General features: G+C 44.6%; 1 protein-coding gene across 5 annotated transcripts in view; it reads right to left on the bottom strand.

The window, feature by feature from the left end:
• Positions 1–706: 706 nt before the first annotated feature.
• eif2ak3 (eukaryotic translation initiation factor 2-alpha kinase 3) overlaps positions 707–17,164 on the bottom strand; it is a 98,725-nt gene continuing 82,267 nt past the window's right edge. For 2 of the 5 annotated variants that reach the window (XM_070866816.1, XM_070866817.1), the window contains exons 14-17: positions 10,160–10,327; positions 9,944–10,045; positions 8,929–8,991; positions 707–5,703 (exon numbers count right to left, since the gene is read on the bottom strand). In XM_070866816.1, the coding sequence (XP_070722917.1) occupies positions 5,527–5,703; positions 8,929–8,991; positions 9,944–10,045; positions 10,160–10,327 (510 nt within the window). In that variant the 3' untranslated portion in view covers positions 707–5,526. The remainder of the gene's footprint in view (positions 5,704–8,928; positions 8,992–9,943; positions 10,046–10,159; positions 10,328–17,164) is intronic. The other 3 variants (XR_011588508.1, XR_011588506.1, XR_011588507.1) reach the window with 3 other exon arrangements.

Raw genomic sequence — 17,164 nt, forward strand, 5'->3', positions numbered from 1 at the left:
TTGTATTTAGAAAAGCACCTTTAACGTAGTGAAATATCCCAAGGCGCTTCACAGGAGTATTATGCGATAAAAAGTTGACACCGAGCCACATAAGTAGAAATTAGTGTATGTGCACAAAAGCTTGGTCAAAGAGGTAGGTTTGAAGGAACCTCTTGGAGATTGAGAGACAGAGAAAGGTTTAGGCAGGGAATTCCAGAGCTTGGGGGCCTTGGGGTGAAACAACTCGCATTTATATACAAGCACCTTTCACAACCTCAATGTCCCAAAGCACATCACAGCCAGAATTACTTTTGAAGTGTAGTCAAACAACAAATGTGCAAAAATCCCATGAACAGCAATGAGATGAATTGGTGGTCTGGTCGAGGGATGAATGTTTGCCAAGACACAGCGTGAAATCGTATACCTGAATAGATGGACAGGGTCTTGGTTCAACATCTCATCCAATAATGGCATTCCAACGATGCAGCATTCTTCCAGTCTGGAGTGGGGCTTTAACCCCTGACCCTATGATTCAGAAGTGAGAGGGCACTGCCAATCACACCAGGCTGCAGCTCCCCAATTATAGAGCTCCCAGCTAGTGAACAGGGAACCTGGGCCATTCCTGGTATGTATTGCTTGGTAACCATTCCAAATAGAGACATGTGGCAGAGTGTATTACATTCACAAATCAATTTGCATTGAGTGAAGAAGAAAAATAGACAACCGGCACAATTCAATAGTTTATTGAATCTTTTAGACTTGTATGAAGTCACAATGTCGCAATGCACAAATTATTGTAAGGAGTGCATTCCCAATGCCACCAACCCAAATGGATTGATAATGAAGATTAATAATATACAGCTTTACACTGTGACAAAAAAAATCTAAAATCCTCTGCTGTCAGATCTACCCAGAAACCTTCCATCATAATAGATTTCAAATGTAAAAAGTTACTGCACAATCCTGAATGAATTCTATACATAATTACTCTGAATATTAATTCGTTCTTTTTGATTTAAGAAAAAGCCGCTTTTTTTTTTGAAATAGCAGAAGCTTAATGTACACACTAGCAGAATGAGGCATCATGACTCCCATACACAGGAGCACTCCGCACAGTAATACGATCGTTTCCAACAGATAAACAACATCCTTGGGGCAACTCATTTATAAAACCTTGTTGTATACAAAGAGTATTGATAGAGTCACATACTGATTCCACTTTAAAAGAAAAAAAGAGCACATTATAATTTCTACCAAATATGCTTTAGATACACCCAGCTTACAAACAGGGACTGGGCATCTTAAAAAGGTCAAGTGATTTAAAGAAGCAAAAAGAAGGATACTTTCGGAATAAAAAGCACCTCCCAACTCCATCAGTCTGTACACCTGTCGTGCAGGAGTTTCGTAATGTCCCCCTCCAAACATTTTAGTTCTCCGCTTCCACCAGGAGTTACTCTGATGGCAACCCCAGGCCCATGCAACCTTAACAGTGGAGGTGAACCCTCCCACACTGGACTGAACACGAATATGAAGGGCCCCGCAACCAGGTAAAGTTGATACCAGCTTGGTACTGCTCACACCACCTTGTCCCAGCTGTAATGCCTTCAGGTCATGAAGAGCACCTCTTGACTGTGCCCTTAGCTCATCAGAGCACCCGTGGGTGCAAGCGGAGGCGTATTTCATCAGGAGAGGCTTTATTAAACTGACAGCATAGCACATAGGTACTTTTAAAATAAATGTTCTCAATGGGCAAGCTCGCAATTGTACGGTTTGAAACACAGCATACACAGTAAATTTCACGAGTAAAAGTGCATTTATAAAGATCCAGTCACTTGGGTATGAAAGAAAATTGATTCATACATTTGAATTGTATGAGTAGTGTGCACTTTCAAATGTGACGTGTCCACATACACAAGGGAAGGACTGTGGTCCAGGTGGTGCTGCACAGCAATAGATGGCTGTGTGTGCTATACAAGGTATGTAACTTCAGTTACAAGACTCCTTTCGGAAGCCTCACCATTCAGTTCAGTTGCTTATCCGCATCCTCCCCATACAGTACAAATGGCCACCAATGCGGTTATATTTACCAGCTAGGAATAGCAAGGGATTTTTCCACCTGTTCCATCACCTTGGTAAGGCAATCCTGCAGAACAGATCTTTGAAAGGCTACTTCAGGTCCAATCCAATCTAGGGCAAGTCCACGACTGACATTTGCTACGTTTTTGCATGATCTGAAAAGCAAGGTCAATGTAAGATGGCAGCTTTGGTCGATTAAATGCAGTCGTTTAACCAGAGGTCAGAAACTATATTGAAATACAATTGCATATTATGTTTTATACTGGATGGTAACGGTGCAGTTAATCTCAGCTCACAAATCAATATTAATACAATATTCATGCAAGGCAAGTATGCTACTGATTTTGATTAGAAAATAACCAGGGCAAGAAACAAAAGAAAAACAGAGAAAAAAAATTGAGGAACACATGGTACAATAAAAATTAAAAAATTAAATGCTGGAAATGTATAGCAAGCAGCCGCTACAGTATAATAGGGATATATTCTGGTTAACCCTTGCCACTGGATAAAAGCCTAGCTCTGTCAAGCCTATGTGGTGGTTGATGTGCAATGGTCGCCACACGTTAAAGAAATCCACACACAGGCATCTTCCACCCCTGGAGTTCAGGACTGGAATATCGGGTCCTTCATTGAAACATCTGTGAACTCGTCCCTTTTGGTGTGGAAGCAAGTCATCTCATTCGAGGGATCGCCTATGATGATGATTACAGTACACACCCTTTACACAGATTATGTGCTTGCTTTGTTGAACACTTCCACTGTCTGTAAGTGTGACCCTGAGCTCTCTGGCTTAGCACATTAACTCCTCCCCCTATTCCCGCTCAGAATTCAGTCTGTAGATCTTTGGCCTCCAGCAATGTTCAGAAACTCTTGCTGGTTAGGTGGTGGAGGGAGGGAGGGAAGATGGGAGAGAGAGGGTGGGGTGCTGTCACTCTCTTGGGTGGAGAAGCAAGATTAGTGTGCCAGGTATAGACCCTTCTGTGAGAACTCAGTTCTGGCAAAAAAAAAGTCTGCATGCTTGGCATTTCATTTTTCTTTCTCCTTGCAAAACTTTAGCCAGCATTTGAGACCTGCATCTGCAGACTCTTTGTCCCCAATTCCACGCCTTTTCCTTAGATAGATTCACTATTAGTTAGTTGAGCATTTTTTTGTTCATTCAATGTCTATACATTGCCTCACTAATGATCTTTTATAAACAATGTTCTGCTTTCCTTTTAAGCAGATTACAGGCCATTCGGCCCATTAACCTTCTCTCCGATTGCAGCATCTATAATTTTATTTTGTTATTTACTCCCCCTTCCCATTTCCCCAATTCTATCAAGATGCCTGCTCATCTTTCACTTTTGTTCTGAAGGGTTATTCCTATAATGTTAATATACCTTGTCTCTCTGGATGCTGATGGGCCCGCTGTGTATTTCCAGCTGTGTGTGTTGCGGTTTGAAGCTTACTTTGTACTTTATGTCAGGTTTGACTTTGAAAGTTGACAGTCCCCCGGCAAGAGACTTCTACCACAGCACGGAAAGAGCAGCGGCAATAAAGACACCCCAGTCCTGGAGGCCGTTCACCCCCATAACGATCTGTGCAAATGCTAATTCCTGCCCCACTTCTACAATTCCATTTGTGCTCCGTCCCACTACATTTTCATAGCCCAAATCATAATTTAGTACAGTGACGTTTCTGTATAATCATCGAGGGGGTGGTACAGCCCGTGTTGGCTTATGGCACTTCCAAGTAAGATGGGGTGGGTATTCTGAGTGATGACAGTCCAGAAGGTTACAGTTGTTTCTCAGGCTGAATGTGTTGAGCATAAATTAAGAGTCACCTTTATTAGCCAGATTGATAGCTAACACACACCGGTATCCTCTACATGTTGATGTATAGAATTGTCCAGCACCCAATATACACTCGTATCCTATAGATGTTGATGTAAAGAAGTGACCAGCATCCAATACGCACTGGTATCCTTTGGATGGAATAAAATACAATTCTGTCGTCATTTTAACTATGCACAAAATGATACAACAGCCAGATAAGATCTTGCAGAAAAAATTAAATTGGACAGACGATTTATTACAATAAGGATTCTGTTCACCAGTTCCTGCTTGGGGTTAGGTCCACAGACTGGAAAAAAAAATTTAGACCACTTACAAAAAAAAAAAAATCTGGTTTTAAGTATTCAACTGCAACCATGTGCTCAAAATCAACCTCGTCAATATGACAAGAGGAAGTCATTTATTTTTTACACTCCACCCTGATGGGATATACCATCCAGTGCCAGCCCCAGTGTCTGCTCGTTACGTCAGCCCAGACAGTGAATGTGTTCAGAGGCTCTTTGTTTATACAGGATAAGCCTTCCAATCAAACAGGAGCAGGAATCCTGCCAGAGATTGTGCCTCTGAGAGGCCCAAAGGTGCAAAGGTGAAACAGTGGCACATCAATTAAGAACAGCCAACTGAATGGAGCCTGGGATCTTTTGGCCTTTACATTTAGCGGTTCACAGACCAGGGGCTGTCACCTATCTAGCCGTTGGATAGCTGGAGACGCTTGGGCAATTTTTGTACATTTATCTATTTTTAATTGGCCAGAAACTTGAGGAACTTGTGTGACAGGAACTGAAGTACCATCAGCCCATGCAGTAACGTTAATAAAATGCCAAATGAGAAGACATGTATTTTTCATGATTAAGAATGCGAAAATTGCTCTCACTGTAAAACTTGCACAGCAAGGCAAAGATTATTTGAAAATCCATTAGCTCCTCTTAACCAGTGTAGCTGAAGCCCAATGAACATTTGCTATATCTATACCATTACTTGTGCCTTCACAGCAACACAAAGGCATTCTAACTCCATGATTCGCGACATCCAACCGAGCAAACTCCCATCAAACGGGTGGATGAGGTGGGGAGTGGGGGCGTCGTTTCAAATCCCGACTGGAATTCACAAGTGGCATCGCCGCATCAGTTTCCCCAGAGTCCGGGGTTGCAACAGCAAGTTGGATAAGTGTGCTTTGACACGTGGATGCAACCAAGTCGGGAGTACCGTAAGCAGGAACCCAGCCTGCTCAGCGATTTAGAGCTGCATGCCGAGTGAAAGTTCCAGCTCTCGCCTTGCCTTGAAATGCATGCATCTGATCTGACACACAACAGGGAATCCACAGTGTGCGCAATGGAATCGGTGGAGAATTAACTGGAGCCTGTGCGACTGCAGTGTACTCGAGACGAATCGAGCCTCCGATCAGCACCCCAGTCGCTTCAGATACGCAGCCTTTCAAATGGACACGTCTTTACAAACGTTTGGGATTTCAGTTCGGACGCACAGTGTAAAATGGTGAGCGCTCTTGACCGTCACTTGACCTTTAAACTTTTGGCAACTTTGTGTGTTGAAAACAAAGAACGTGGCTTGGTAAAAATTCGCAAATGCTGACTGCGCGTCAGCAAAGGGAACGGAAGATATTCGAGAATAAGAACCGCTGTTAGGAGACCGATGCCCGCAAAGTCTTAACTCCGTTGGAACTGAGTGTCCGCGTCCTCTGCCTCAGTAGCTGCGTTTCGGCAATGTCGAAGCTCTCGAAGAGTGGGTTGTTGACAATGTCCATGGCCTCGGGGCGCTCGGCGGGCTCGGGAGAAAGCATTTGCTGTACCATTTCATGCTGCACCGGGAAGGGGTTCAAAAAATTCAATGTTAATTTCTACGGAGGCTCGTTAGTTTCGCCCGACACGCGTTATATACATTTTCGAAAATCGCTGGTTCGACCTCAGCTGGAGTAGTGTCCCCAATTCTGGGCACTGTACCTTAGGAAGGATGTCAAGACCTTGGAGAGGGTACAGAGGAGATTTACCAGAATGGGATGAGGGGTTTCAGTTATCTGGCGACATTGGGTCAGCTGGGGTTGTTCTCCTGAGAGCAGAGAAATTAAGGGTAAATTTAAGAGAGGTGTTCAATATTATGAGGGGTTTTGATCAGAGTAGATAGAGGAACTGTTTCTACTGGCAGGAGGGTCGGTAACCAGAGGACACACATTTAAAGCAATTGGCATAAAAAACCAGGGGGTGATGAGGAGAAATGTTTTTACTCAATGAGCGGTTAACAACTTTCATTTATATAGCGCCTTTAACATGGTAAATCGTCTCGGGGTGCTTCGCAGGAGTACAAGACAAAATATGACACCGAGCCACACAAGGAAATATTAGGATAGATGACCAAAAGCTTGGTCAGAGATTAGTTTTAAACAGCATCTTGAAGGAGGAGAGAGGTGCAGAAAGGCCAAGAGGTTGAGGGAGGGAAGTCCAGAGCTTAGGGCCGAGGCAGCTGAAGGCACGGCCACCCATGCTGGAGCAATTAAAATTAGGGATGTGCAAAAGGCCAGAATTGGAGGAGTGCAGATATCTGAGGGTTGTAGGAGGTCACAAGAGATGGGGAAGGGCAAGGCCCATGGAGGAATCTGTACACAAGGAAGAGAATTTTAAAAATCAAGGCATTGCTGGACTACATATTGGGTTGATAACGCAAGCAGTTGAACGATGCATCGGACAGAATAAATTTAGTGCTCAACGATGAGAAAATGTTCTTTTAAATATTGATCAGCTGGCCACATGGGGAGTTACCATCCCTTATGAGCCCAGAGTTGGGAATATGCAATTCTTGCAGTTGCTGGGCCCGTTAACTTCTGAGCATTATTGATGCTAATTTAGCAGATCTGTAGACTGGGGCTGGCTGCAGGGTCTTGAGGAACTTTTTGACAGAGGGAGAGGTAAGTTAGGGAACCTCTGGTCAGAAACTTAAGGTTTCAATATTGGACCACATGAGCGGCGTAAATAAATGAGTGGGTTGACAGATGGCGAGCACAGTGGAAGGTGTTTAGCTGCAAAGGTTTCATTCTTACAGGCGAAACACGTTTCACATTTAAGTTTCTGTCAGATGCAAAGCAGCCATCTGTGCTGGATGAATATTCGTATTTCATAATGGCGATTGAATTCATAGAAACATAGAAAATAAGTGCAGGAGTAGGCCATTCGGCCCTTCGAGCCTGCACCGCCATTCAATGAGTTCATGGCTGAATATGTAACCTCAGTACCCCATTCCTGCTTTCTCGACATACCCCTTGATCCCCCTAGTAGTAAGACTACATCTAATTCCTTCTTACATATATTTAGTGAATTGGCCTCAACAACTTTCCGTGGTAGAGAATTCCACAGGTTCACCACTCTCTGGGTGAACAAGTTTCTCCTCATCTCGGTCCTAAATGGCTTACCCCTGATCCTTAGACGGTGACCCCTGGTTCTGGACTTTCCCAACATTGGGAACATTCTTCCTGCATCTACCCTGTCTAAACCCTTCAGAATTTTAAATGTTTCTATGAGATCCCCTCTCATTCTTCTGAACTCCAGTGAATACAAGCCCAGTTGATCCAGTCTTTAATATGTCAGTCCCGCCATCCCGGGAATCAGTCTGGTGAACCTTCGCTGCACTCCCTCAATAGCAAGAACGTCCTTCCTCAAGTTAGGAGACCAAAACTGTACACAATACTCCAGGTGTGGCCTCACCAAGGCCCTGTACAACTGTAGTAATACCTCCCTGCCCCTGTACTCAAATCCCCTTGCTATGAAGGCCAACATGTCATTTGCTTTCTTAGCCGCCTGCTGTACCTGCATGCCAACCTTCAATGATTGATGTACCATGACACCCAGGTCCCATTGCACCTCCCCTTTTCCTAATCTGTCACCATTCAGATAATAGTCTGTCTCTCTGTTTTTAACCACCAAAGTGGATAACCTCACATTTATCCACATTATACTTCATCTGCCATGCATTTGCCCACTCACCTAACCTATCCAAGTCACTCTGCAGCCTCATAGCATCCTCCTCGCAGCTCACACTGCCATCCAACTTAGTGTCATCCGCAAATTTAATCCCCTCGTCTAAATCATTAATGTACAATGTAAACAGCTGGGGCCCCAGCACAGAATTCTAAGCAACACAGCTGTAGAATCATGCAGCCAGGAGGGCGGCATTTGGCCCATCGTTCCTGTACTCTTTAAATGAGCTACCAATTAGTCCCAGTCCCCTGCTCTCTTCTCCATAGCCCTGCAGACCTTTCCTTTTTAAGTAGAGATCCAATTCCCCTTTAAAAGTAACTATTCCATCTGCGTGCACCACCCCTTCAGGCAGTGCATTCCAGACAAAATCCCTGAACCTGTTGTCGCCTTCCAAATCCGTGCCCATCTTTCCCGTGGCTCTGATTTGCACGCTGCGTGTCTGACATCCAGTGCTGGAGGAGCAGAAATTTCCTCCAACTAAGTATTGGTGAGACTGAAACTATCATCTTCGGTCCCCATCACAAACTCCATTCCCTAGCCACAGACTCCATCCCGTTCTCGGGCAACTGCCGGAGGCAACCTTGGTTGCATATCTGACCCCAAGATAATCTACCGACCATATCCGCTCCATCACCAAGATTGCCTAAGTTCCACCTCCAACAGCACCTAATTCCTTCTTCAAGACACTCCTTAAGAACTTACCTCTTTGATCAAGCTTTTGGTCACCTATTCTGACTAACTCATGTGGCTCGTGTCAAATGTTGTCTGGTAATGAGGCTGTGAAGCGCCTTGGGATGTGTTACGTTAAAGGCGCTATATAAATGCAAGTCATTGTTGAAGAAAGGGCCACGTGCCAAGCGACTATAGTTGGCAAAGGGACTTTCATCCCACCACTCCGTGTTGGAATTAAACCAAGTTCCAGGAGCACAAGGGTGCCCACTCCCACTCAAACTAGGTTTCCACCCACCTCCCCCAGCCATTTTTAAGGGAACACATTAATAACAGACATCTGGTACAATTAAAAATTATCATACAGTATTTCATGCTCAATGACTTACCTCCTGGAGATACTCTTCAAGAAATAAAGAGGGGAACTTCAAATCCCGAACTCCCGTTAATGTCTGTAAAGGGAAAGGAGTGATTCAAACGTTAGAACCGAGCCCTGAAGTTCAGGGATGGTTCAGTGGATCAACACACCTTCGTGCAACCGGCGCAGGCCACGAAGGCCTAGATTGGATCCTGGATGTGCACGGAGCTAAGTAATGCCACGCACGACAGAGAGAGAGCTAATGTGGCTTCAAAGTAAATGACTGAAAGAGATGACGGGGCTGAGAAGTCAGCCAGCATCTTTGCCCCACTCAGGAGGCAGAGCCTTTGGTCTGCTCTCTGGAAGCCCCTCATCTCCTCCCTCCTCCTTTCAAAATGCTTCTCAAAATCCATCTTTTTGGCTTAAAAAGTCTTGGATTTATATAGCGCCTTTTACAACCACCGGACATCTCACAGCGCTTTGCAACCAATTAAATACTTTTGGCGTGCAGTCACTGTTGTAATGTGGGAAATGCGGCAGCCAATTTGCACAAGCAAGCTCCCACAAACAGCAATGTGATAAAGACCAGATAATCTGTTTTTGTTAAGTTGATTTGAGGGATAAATATTGACCAGGACACGTGGGATAACTCCCCTGCTCTTCAAAATAGTGCCAGGGGATCTTTTACATCCACTTGAGGGGGCAGACGGGGCCTCGGTTTAACGTCTCATCACTCGGGTGTCAGCCTGGATTTATGTGCTCAAGTCCCTAGAGTGGGACTGTAACCCACAACCTTCTGACTCTGAGACGAGTCACCCCTCAACCTTTCCCCGGTGGCCCGATCCTCTTATTTAGAGCATGCCATCTAGAGCTGCTAGAGCTGTATGTACTGTATGGAAGTCTACACATGGACCTGCAGAATACATCCACACCCGTGATTTACTGTCTATCCTGTTGGGTAATCTACCAAGTTAATCCCAAACTGCCTAGTTCACTGGTTGTGGATTGATGAACATACAAGTTGCACAGCCCACAGTACTGCTTACCCGGACTCTCTCCATCTGTGTGCTGAAGGGATACAACAATTCAAATAGGATCAGGCCCAAAGAAAAGATATCCACTTTGTGGGAGTAAGTATTTCCAGATATCTGCAAGACAGACACACAGAGATTACATTTTTCAATATATGTTATATATCCACACTTATGCAACTGCAGTATTTACCAAGCTTACTGCAAAATATTCTGAATTACTTCACTCACCTGCTCTGGGCTCATGTAGAGTTTCGTGCCCACTTGCCCCGTGTGTCTCGCGTAGACGGGCATCGGTGTGAGTATGGATCCCTCCTCTTCCTCCTGGTCCATTGCAGTCACTAGCCCAAAGTCACCCACTTTCACCACATCGTCCAATGTGAAGAAAATATTTGAAGGCTTAAAAAAAAAGGGAAGTAAAAAAAAGGAGCCCGTTTCAAGCAAGAGTCCATGAAAGATGGTGATCATTAAGGGGAATGAGCTCAAGAAATGCAATTAAGACTGTAAACTGAAACAGCCCCATTTTCAAAAGTTAAAGGTTTTATTTTAAATTGCATAATGTGCATGCCATTGCAGTTTAATGGTGGTTTGCAATGGCACCATTTAAACACGACACAAATTTTGAATCTGTAAGGATAGGAGTGGAGCTGTTCACCGACGATTCCAGTGTTCAGCTCCACTCAACTCCTCCGCTAATGAATTGGCCCACAGGAGTGGGACCTGGGCACCATCCAGAATTGGGCTGACAAACGACTGACAGCATTTGTGCCACTTAAGTGGCGACTAATGATCATCTCAGATGGAAGACCAGCCATTTCTCCATGCCCTCCAACATAACCATCGCCAAGTCTACCACCATCAAAGTTTTGGAGTTACCACTTGGCTGGGCCGGCTGAATCAGCACACTGGCTACAAGAGCATGGCAGAGTCTGGGTACACGGACAAGTGACTCATCTCCTGACCCTTCAATGCCTCGCACCATCTACCACGTTCAAGTCAGCTCATTGTTGCTGAATTTAAACTATCACAGAACACTTCCAAGCAGCACAGAGAAGGGCAAAGGAAGCTTGGCCATTGGCAGGTAAAATTACAGCCCATTCAGATCATAGCAACCAATCTATAGATTGTTCAAACTTAGGCAGCGATGAGAAATACTCGGGAGTAAAACAAGGGAAAGATCTTTACAAGCAGTGTACCCAATCTAACACCTGTTATGCTAACCCCAAAACAAGCCCCTCAAAGACCGCCTATGGAAGATGAGGGCCTAGTGACCCGGTGGATCCCAAGTTGCTTGGCTGTAGCACTCACAGAACTGCAGTCACCCTGACTGACAAGCCAGTGCTTACAGCACTAACCAACAAGCTCAAGGAAAATTTGTTGGAAGAAAAAAAGCACAATCCAACAGTTTAGTGAAACTGAAGACCAACATCAGAAATCAAAAACATTCTTGACTGAGTTTTATAACCTCTGCACAAATCAAAGGCTTCTTTATGGGTGTGATTGGAGTTACATAAGAACTAGGAACAGGAGTAGGCCATCTGGGCCCTTGAACCTGCTCTGCCATTCAATAAGATCATGGCTGATCTGATCACAGACTCAGCTCCACTTCCCTGCCTGCTCCCCATAACCCTCGACTCCCTTATCGTTCAAAAATCTGTCTATCTCCACCTTAAATATATTCAACGACCCAGCCTCCACAGCTCACGAAGGTAGAGAATTCCATAAATCCGCAACTCTGAGAAAATAAATTTCTCATCAGTTTTAAATGGGTGGCCCCTTATTCTAAGATTATGCCCTCTAGTTCTAGATACCCCACAAGGGGAAACACCCTCTCTGCATCCAGCTTGTCGAGCCTCCTCATTATCTTATAAGTTTCAATAAGATCACCTCTCATTCTTCTGAACTCCAATGAGTACAGGCCCAACCTACTCAAACTTTCTTCATAAGACAACCCCTTCATCTCAGGAATCAACCTCGTGAACCTTCTCTGAACTGCCTCCAATGCAAGTATATCCTTCCTTAAATAAAGAGACCAAAACTGTACGCAGTACTCCAGGTTTGGTCTCACCAATACCCTGTACAGTTGCAGCAGGACTTCTCTGCTTTTATACTCTATCCCCTGTACAATAAAGGCCAATATTCCATTTGACTTGCTGTACCTGCATACTAACTCTGTGTTTCATGTACAATGACCCCCAGATCCCTCTGTACCACAGCATTTTGTAATCTCTCCCCATTTAAATAATAATTTGTTTTTTTATTTTTGAGTTGGAGTTTAGAGTTGGATTGGATTTGCAATGAGGAAAACACATGTGCTGATCAGAACCTCGGAAACCTGACTCAATTTCGCTGCTTAAAATGTAATTACCACAGCTCTCAAGCTCAGCTCATTTACTGCTGCTGGAAGGCCCCAATAACCAGAAAGACAATTGCTCAAGTTCACAACCATTCCAAACCCACAACTCACCCTTTGGTTTTAAACATTATCTGTAGCCTAATGAGTGGCAGAGCAGGAAACAAAGTAGAGTGGCTGATTGAGTTCAGAAATGGAAGTAGCCAGTACTTAAGATAAGAACATAAGAAATAGCAGGAGTAGGCCCCTCGAGCCTGCTCCGCCATTTAATATCATGACTGATCTGATCATGGACTCGGCTCCACTTCCCTGCCCGCTCCCCATAACCCTTTAACTCCCTTATCGCTCAAAAATCTGTCTATCTCTGCCTTAAATATATTCAATGACCCAGCCTCCACAGCTCTCTGGGGCAGAGAATTCCACAGATTTACAACCCTCAGAAGAAATTCCTCCTCATCTCAGTTTTAAATGGGTGGCCCCTTATTCTGAGACTATGTCCCCTAGTTTTAGTTTCCCCTGAGTGGAAATATCCTCTCTGCATCCACCTTGTCGAGCCCCCTAATAGTCACTACTAAATCCAATAAGGAATTCAGGAGCAACTCCTTTACCGAGAAAGTGGAGCTCACTACCACAGGGAGTGGTTGAGGCAAATAGCATAGATGCATTCAAGGGCAAGTTAGATAATTGCATGAGGGAGAAAGTTGTTGGGCTCCCCACAACACAGCACAAGGCAAAGGTCAGACTGTAGCAATGCCACATTAATGGCACCTCAGACTATGGGGCCAGATAGCCAAGAGAAAAACAACAGCCGAGGCAGGTGGTCAGGCTTGTTTTTAAAAAGACATCACAGGCCCAAGTAAAAAGAAAGACAGACTTGCATTTATACAGTGACTCTCTTGACCTCAGGATGTCCCAAAGCACTTTACTTTGAAGTTCTTTTGGAGTGTAGTCACTGTTGTAATGTAGGAAACACAGCAGCCAATTTGCACACAGCAAACTCCCACAAACAGCAATGTGATAATGACCAGATAATCTGATTTTGTTATGTTGACTGAGGGAGAAATATTGGCCAGGACACCAGGGATAACTCCCCTGCTCTTCTTCAAAATAGTGCCGTGGGATGTTTTATGTCCACCTGAGGGGGCAGACGGTGCCTCAGTTTAAAGTCTCATCCCAAAGCACTCCCTCAGCATTGCACTGGAGTGTCAGCCAAGATTTTGTTATGCTCAAGTCTCTGGAGTGGGACTTGAACCCACAACCTTCTGCCTTTGAGGAGAGTGCTACTGAGCCACAGCTGACACTGTATATAAATTACTCTAGAATGTGATGGTATGATTATAAAGGGTTACACCTCACTCCTCCAGTCGACCTACAAGATGTACTAAGTGACTTAAATGGGAGGGAAAGTGTAGCCAACAGGCCATTTCCACTTAAATACCCTTTTACTCTCTATCCCTTCAACAATTACAAATATTTATCACTTAAAAAGTTGTGCGTCAGGGTCAGGTCCTTGGTGGCACCCTGCTGCTCATATCCATTGTAGGGAAGCAAGTTAGTGTGCTGAAATCATGCTGCCAATCGGTTGCTCAAGTGCTAAAAACAGCAGATTCCTGTAATAACAGGGAGGAACTCCAAACCTGCCATTAGGGACACATACACCTATGTTTGCAATCCCATTGGTAATTTAATGCCAAAGTCAAAATGGATATTATCCACACGGTGGGCGGAATCTCAACTCCCAAAAATGGCTGGTGTCAAGAGTTTAAAATGCAAAAAAATCTGGAGCAGGAACCAAACCCGCCTCAAACACGGCCACTTTTAGATTTAATGGAGGCGAGACAAGGGGCGGGTGACTAATCCGCTCGCAAGAAGCAGGTTGGTTATTTAAATATTTTAATGAGACTGCCTGCCTTCATTTTAACAGTCTTTGCATTTTTAACCACAGGTGGCCGGGTTTCCCAGGCCTCAGGAAACCTGTCAGTTGGAAGGAGGCGAGAAGGCTGAATCCATGAGGGTAGTGCCTTTGCAGCACTGCTTGTGGGCAGGAGGAGCAGGAGTGTTTCTTCCAGGCCCAACATCATCATCAGCAGTCCCTCGAAATCGAGGAAGACTTGCTTCCACTCCAAAAGTGAGTTCTCAGGTGACTGAACAGTCCAATACAGGAATTACAGTCTCTGTCACAGGTGGGACAGATAGTGGTTGAAGGAAAGGGGTGGGTATGGAGTCTGGTTTGCCACATGCTCCTTCCGCTGCCTGCGCTTGTTCTCGGCGACGAGACTCGAGGTGCTCAGCGCCCTCCCGGACGCTCTTCCTCCACTTCGGGTGGTCTTGAGCCAGGGATTCCCAGGTGCCGGTGGGGATGTTGCACTTTATCAGGGAGGCTTTGAGGGTGACCTTGAAACGTTTCCTCTGCCCACCTGGGGTTCACCTGCCGTGTTGGACTTCTGAGTAGAGCGCTTGCTTAGGGAGTCTAGTGTCGGGCACGAGGACGATGTGGCCCGCCCAACGGAGCTGGTCGAGCGTGGTCAGTGCTTCAATGCTAGGGATGTTGGCTTGAGCGAGAACACCGATGTTGGTGCGTCTATTCTCCCAGTGGATTTGCAGGATCTTGCGGAGGCAAGCTGGTGGTACGCTGGTGGTACTTCTCCTGCGCTTTGAGATGCCTGCTGTATATAGTCCACGTCTCTGAACAATATGAGGAGGGCAGGTATCACTACTGCCCTGTAGACCATAAGCTTGGTGGCAGATTTGAGGCCCTGGTCTTCAAACACTCTCTTCTTCAGGCGACCGAAGGCTGCGCTGGCACACTGGAGACGGTGTTGGATCTCGTCATCGATGTCTGCCCTTGCTGATAGTCGGCTCTCGAGATATGGAAAATGGTCCACGTTGTCCAAGGCTGCGCCATAGATTTTGATGACCAGGGGCAGTGCTGTGTGACGGGGTCACGTTGGTGGAGGGAGGGTCTTTATCTTACGGATATTTAGTGTCGGCCCATGCTTTCGTAGTTTCGGTGAAGGTGTTGAGGCCCAACAAGCTACCCAGTAAACCACTGTTGCACACCATTCCTCTCTCAAACGTCAGAGCACTTTTGAGGGTGTTGGGCACCAGGGAATAGCAAGAAAAGGATAGGAAGAAAGGTGCTATACCAATACTAGTTGTTGCTGTTGAATTTAAGACAAGTGGACATGGACTTAGAACTAGTAAAAGGGGAAACTTAGGACTGGGATAAGAAGTTCTGCTTCATACAAGGCGATGAAGTCAGAAGCAAAAACCCTGGAAATAGTTAACTATTGGTTGCTTCAATATCTATCTCTGATCAGGTTAACTTGATTCCATCAGTAACATCACTGTTGAAAGTTCTGTAACCATCAGCACTTCACACCAACATTGTACAACATTCATGGGGCACTGGCACCAATACTCAGGAAAGAGAGCTGTTCTGTGGGGACAGACTACACCTGAACTATGCTGGGACCACAGTTCTAGCAAACCGACTAACTAGGGAGGTAGACAGGACTTTAAACTTAAAAAAGGGGAGGGGGAGGGGAGGAAGGACGGTCACAGGAGAGAGAAATCTAGAATGCTAAAGAGAAAAGAAAGCAATGCAGGAAAGTGATTGTGGTAAGGATAACCAGATTATATCAGGAAGGGACAGAGCATACAAACAAATAGGGTCCAGGTAAGAAAAAGTAGCAATAAGACAAATAGTATAAAATAATGTTAAGATGTCTAATAATGTTAAAAAGACAGTTAAAAGCATTGTATCTGAATGCACAAAGCATCTGTAATAAGGTAGATGAATTAACAGCGCAAATAGATGTAAACGGATACGACATATTTGCAATTACAGAGACATGGTTGCAGGGTGAGCAGGGTTGGAAACTGAATATCCAAGGATATTCGATATTTAGGATGGACAGACAAAAAGGAAGAGGGGGTGGTATGGCGTTGTTAGTAAAGGATGAAATCAGAGCAATAGAGAGAAAGGATATTGGCTCAGAAAATCAAGATGTAGAATCAGTCTGGGTGGAGCCAAGGAGCATCAAGGGGCAGAAAACATTGGTGGGAGTTGTCTATAGGCCTCCAAACAGTAGTGGTAGTGTGGGGACGGCATCAAACAGGAAATGAGAGATGCATGTAGCAAGGGTATTCCAGTAATCGTAGGTGACTTTAATCTACATATAGACTGGCCAAACCAAGTTGGTAATAATACTGTGGCAGATGAATTTCTGGAGTGTGTACGGGGTGTTTTTTTAGACCAGTATGTTGAGGAGCCTACGAGGGAACAGGCTATCCTAGATTGGGTATTGTGTAATGAGAAGGGGTTAATTAACAGTCTTGTTGTGCAGAGTCCTTTAGGGATGAGTGACCATAACATGATTGAATTCTTTATTAAGACAGAAAGTGAAGTAGTCTAATCCGAAACTAGGGTCCTAAATCTAATCAAAGGAAACTACGAAAATATGAGGAATGAATTGGCTATGATAGATGGGAAGATTCATTAAAAGGCATGACAGTGGATAGGCAATGGCTAATATTTAAGGAACGAATGCATGAATTGCAACAGTTATGCATTCCTTTCTGGCTTAAAAACACAAAAGGAAAAGTTGCCCAACCATGGCTAACAAAATAAATGAAGGATAGTATTAGATCCAAAGAGGAGTTATGCAAAGTTGCCAGAAAAAGTAGCAAGCCTGAGGATTGAGAACAGTTTACAATTCAGTAAAAAAGGACCAAGAGATTGATTAAGAGGGGAAAAGGAGAGTACGAGAGTAAACTTGCAAGGAACATAAAAATCGACTGCAAAAGTTTCTACAAGTACATAAAAAGAAAACGATTAGTGAAGACAAATGTAGGTCCTTTACAGACATTTGTACAGGGAG

The sequence above is a fragment of the Pristiophorus japonicus genome, chromosome 2 (genome assembly GCF_044704955.1).
Source record: "Pristiophorus japonicus isolate sPriJap1 chromosome 2, sPriJap1.hap1, whole genome shotgun sequence".
NCBI lineage: Eukaryota > Metazoa > Chordata > Chondrichthyes > Pristiophoridae > Pristiophorus > Pristiophorus japonicus.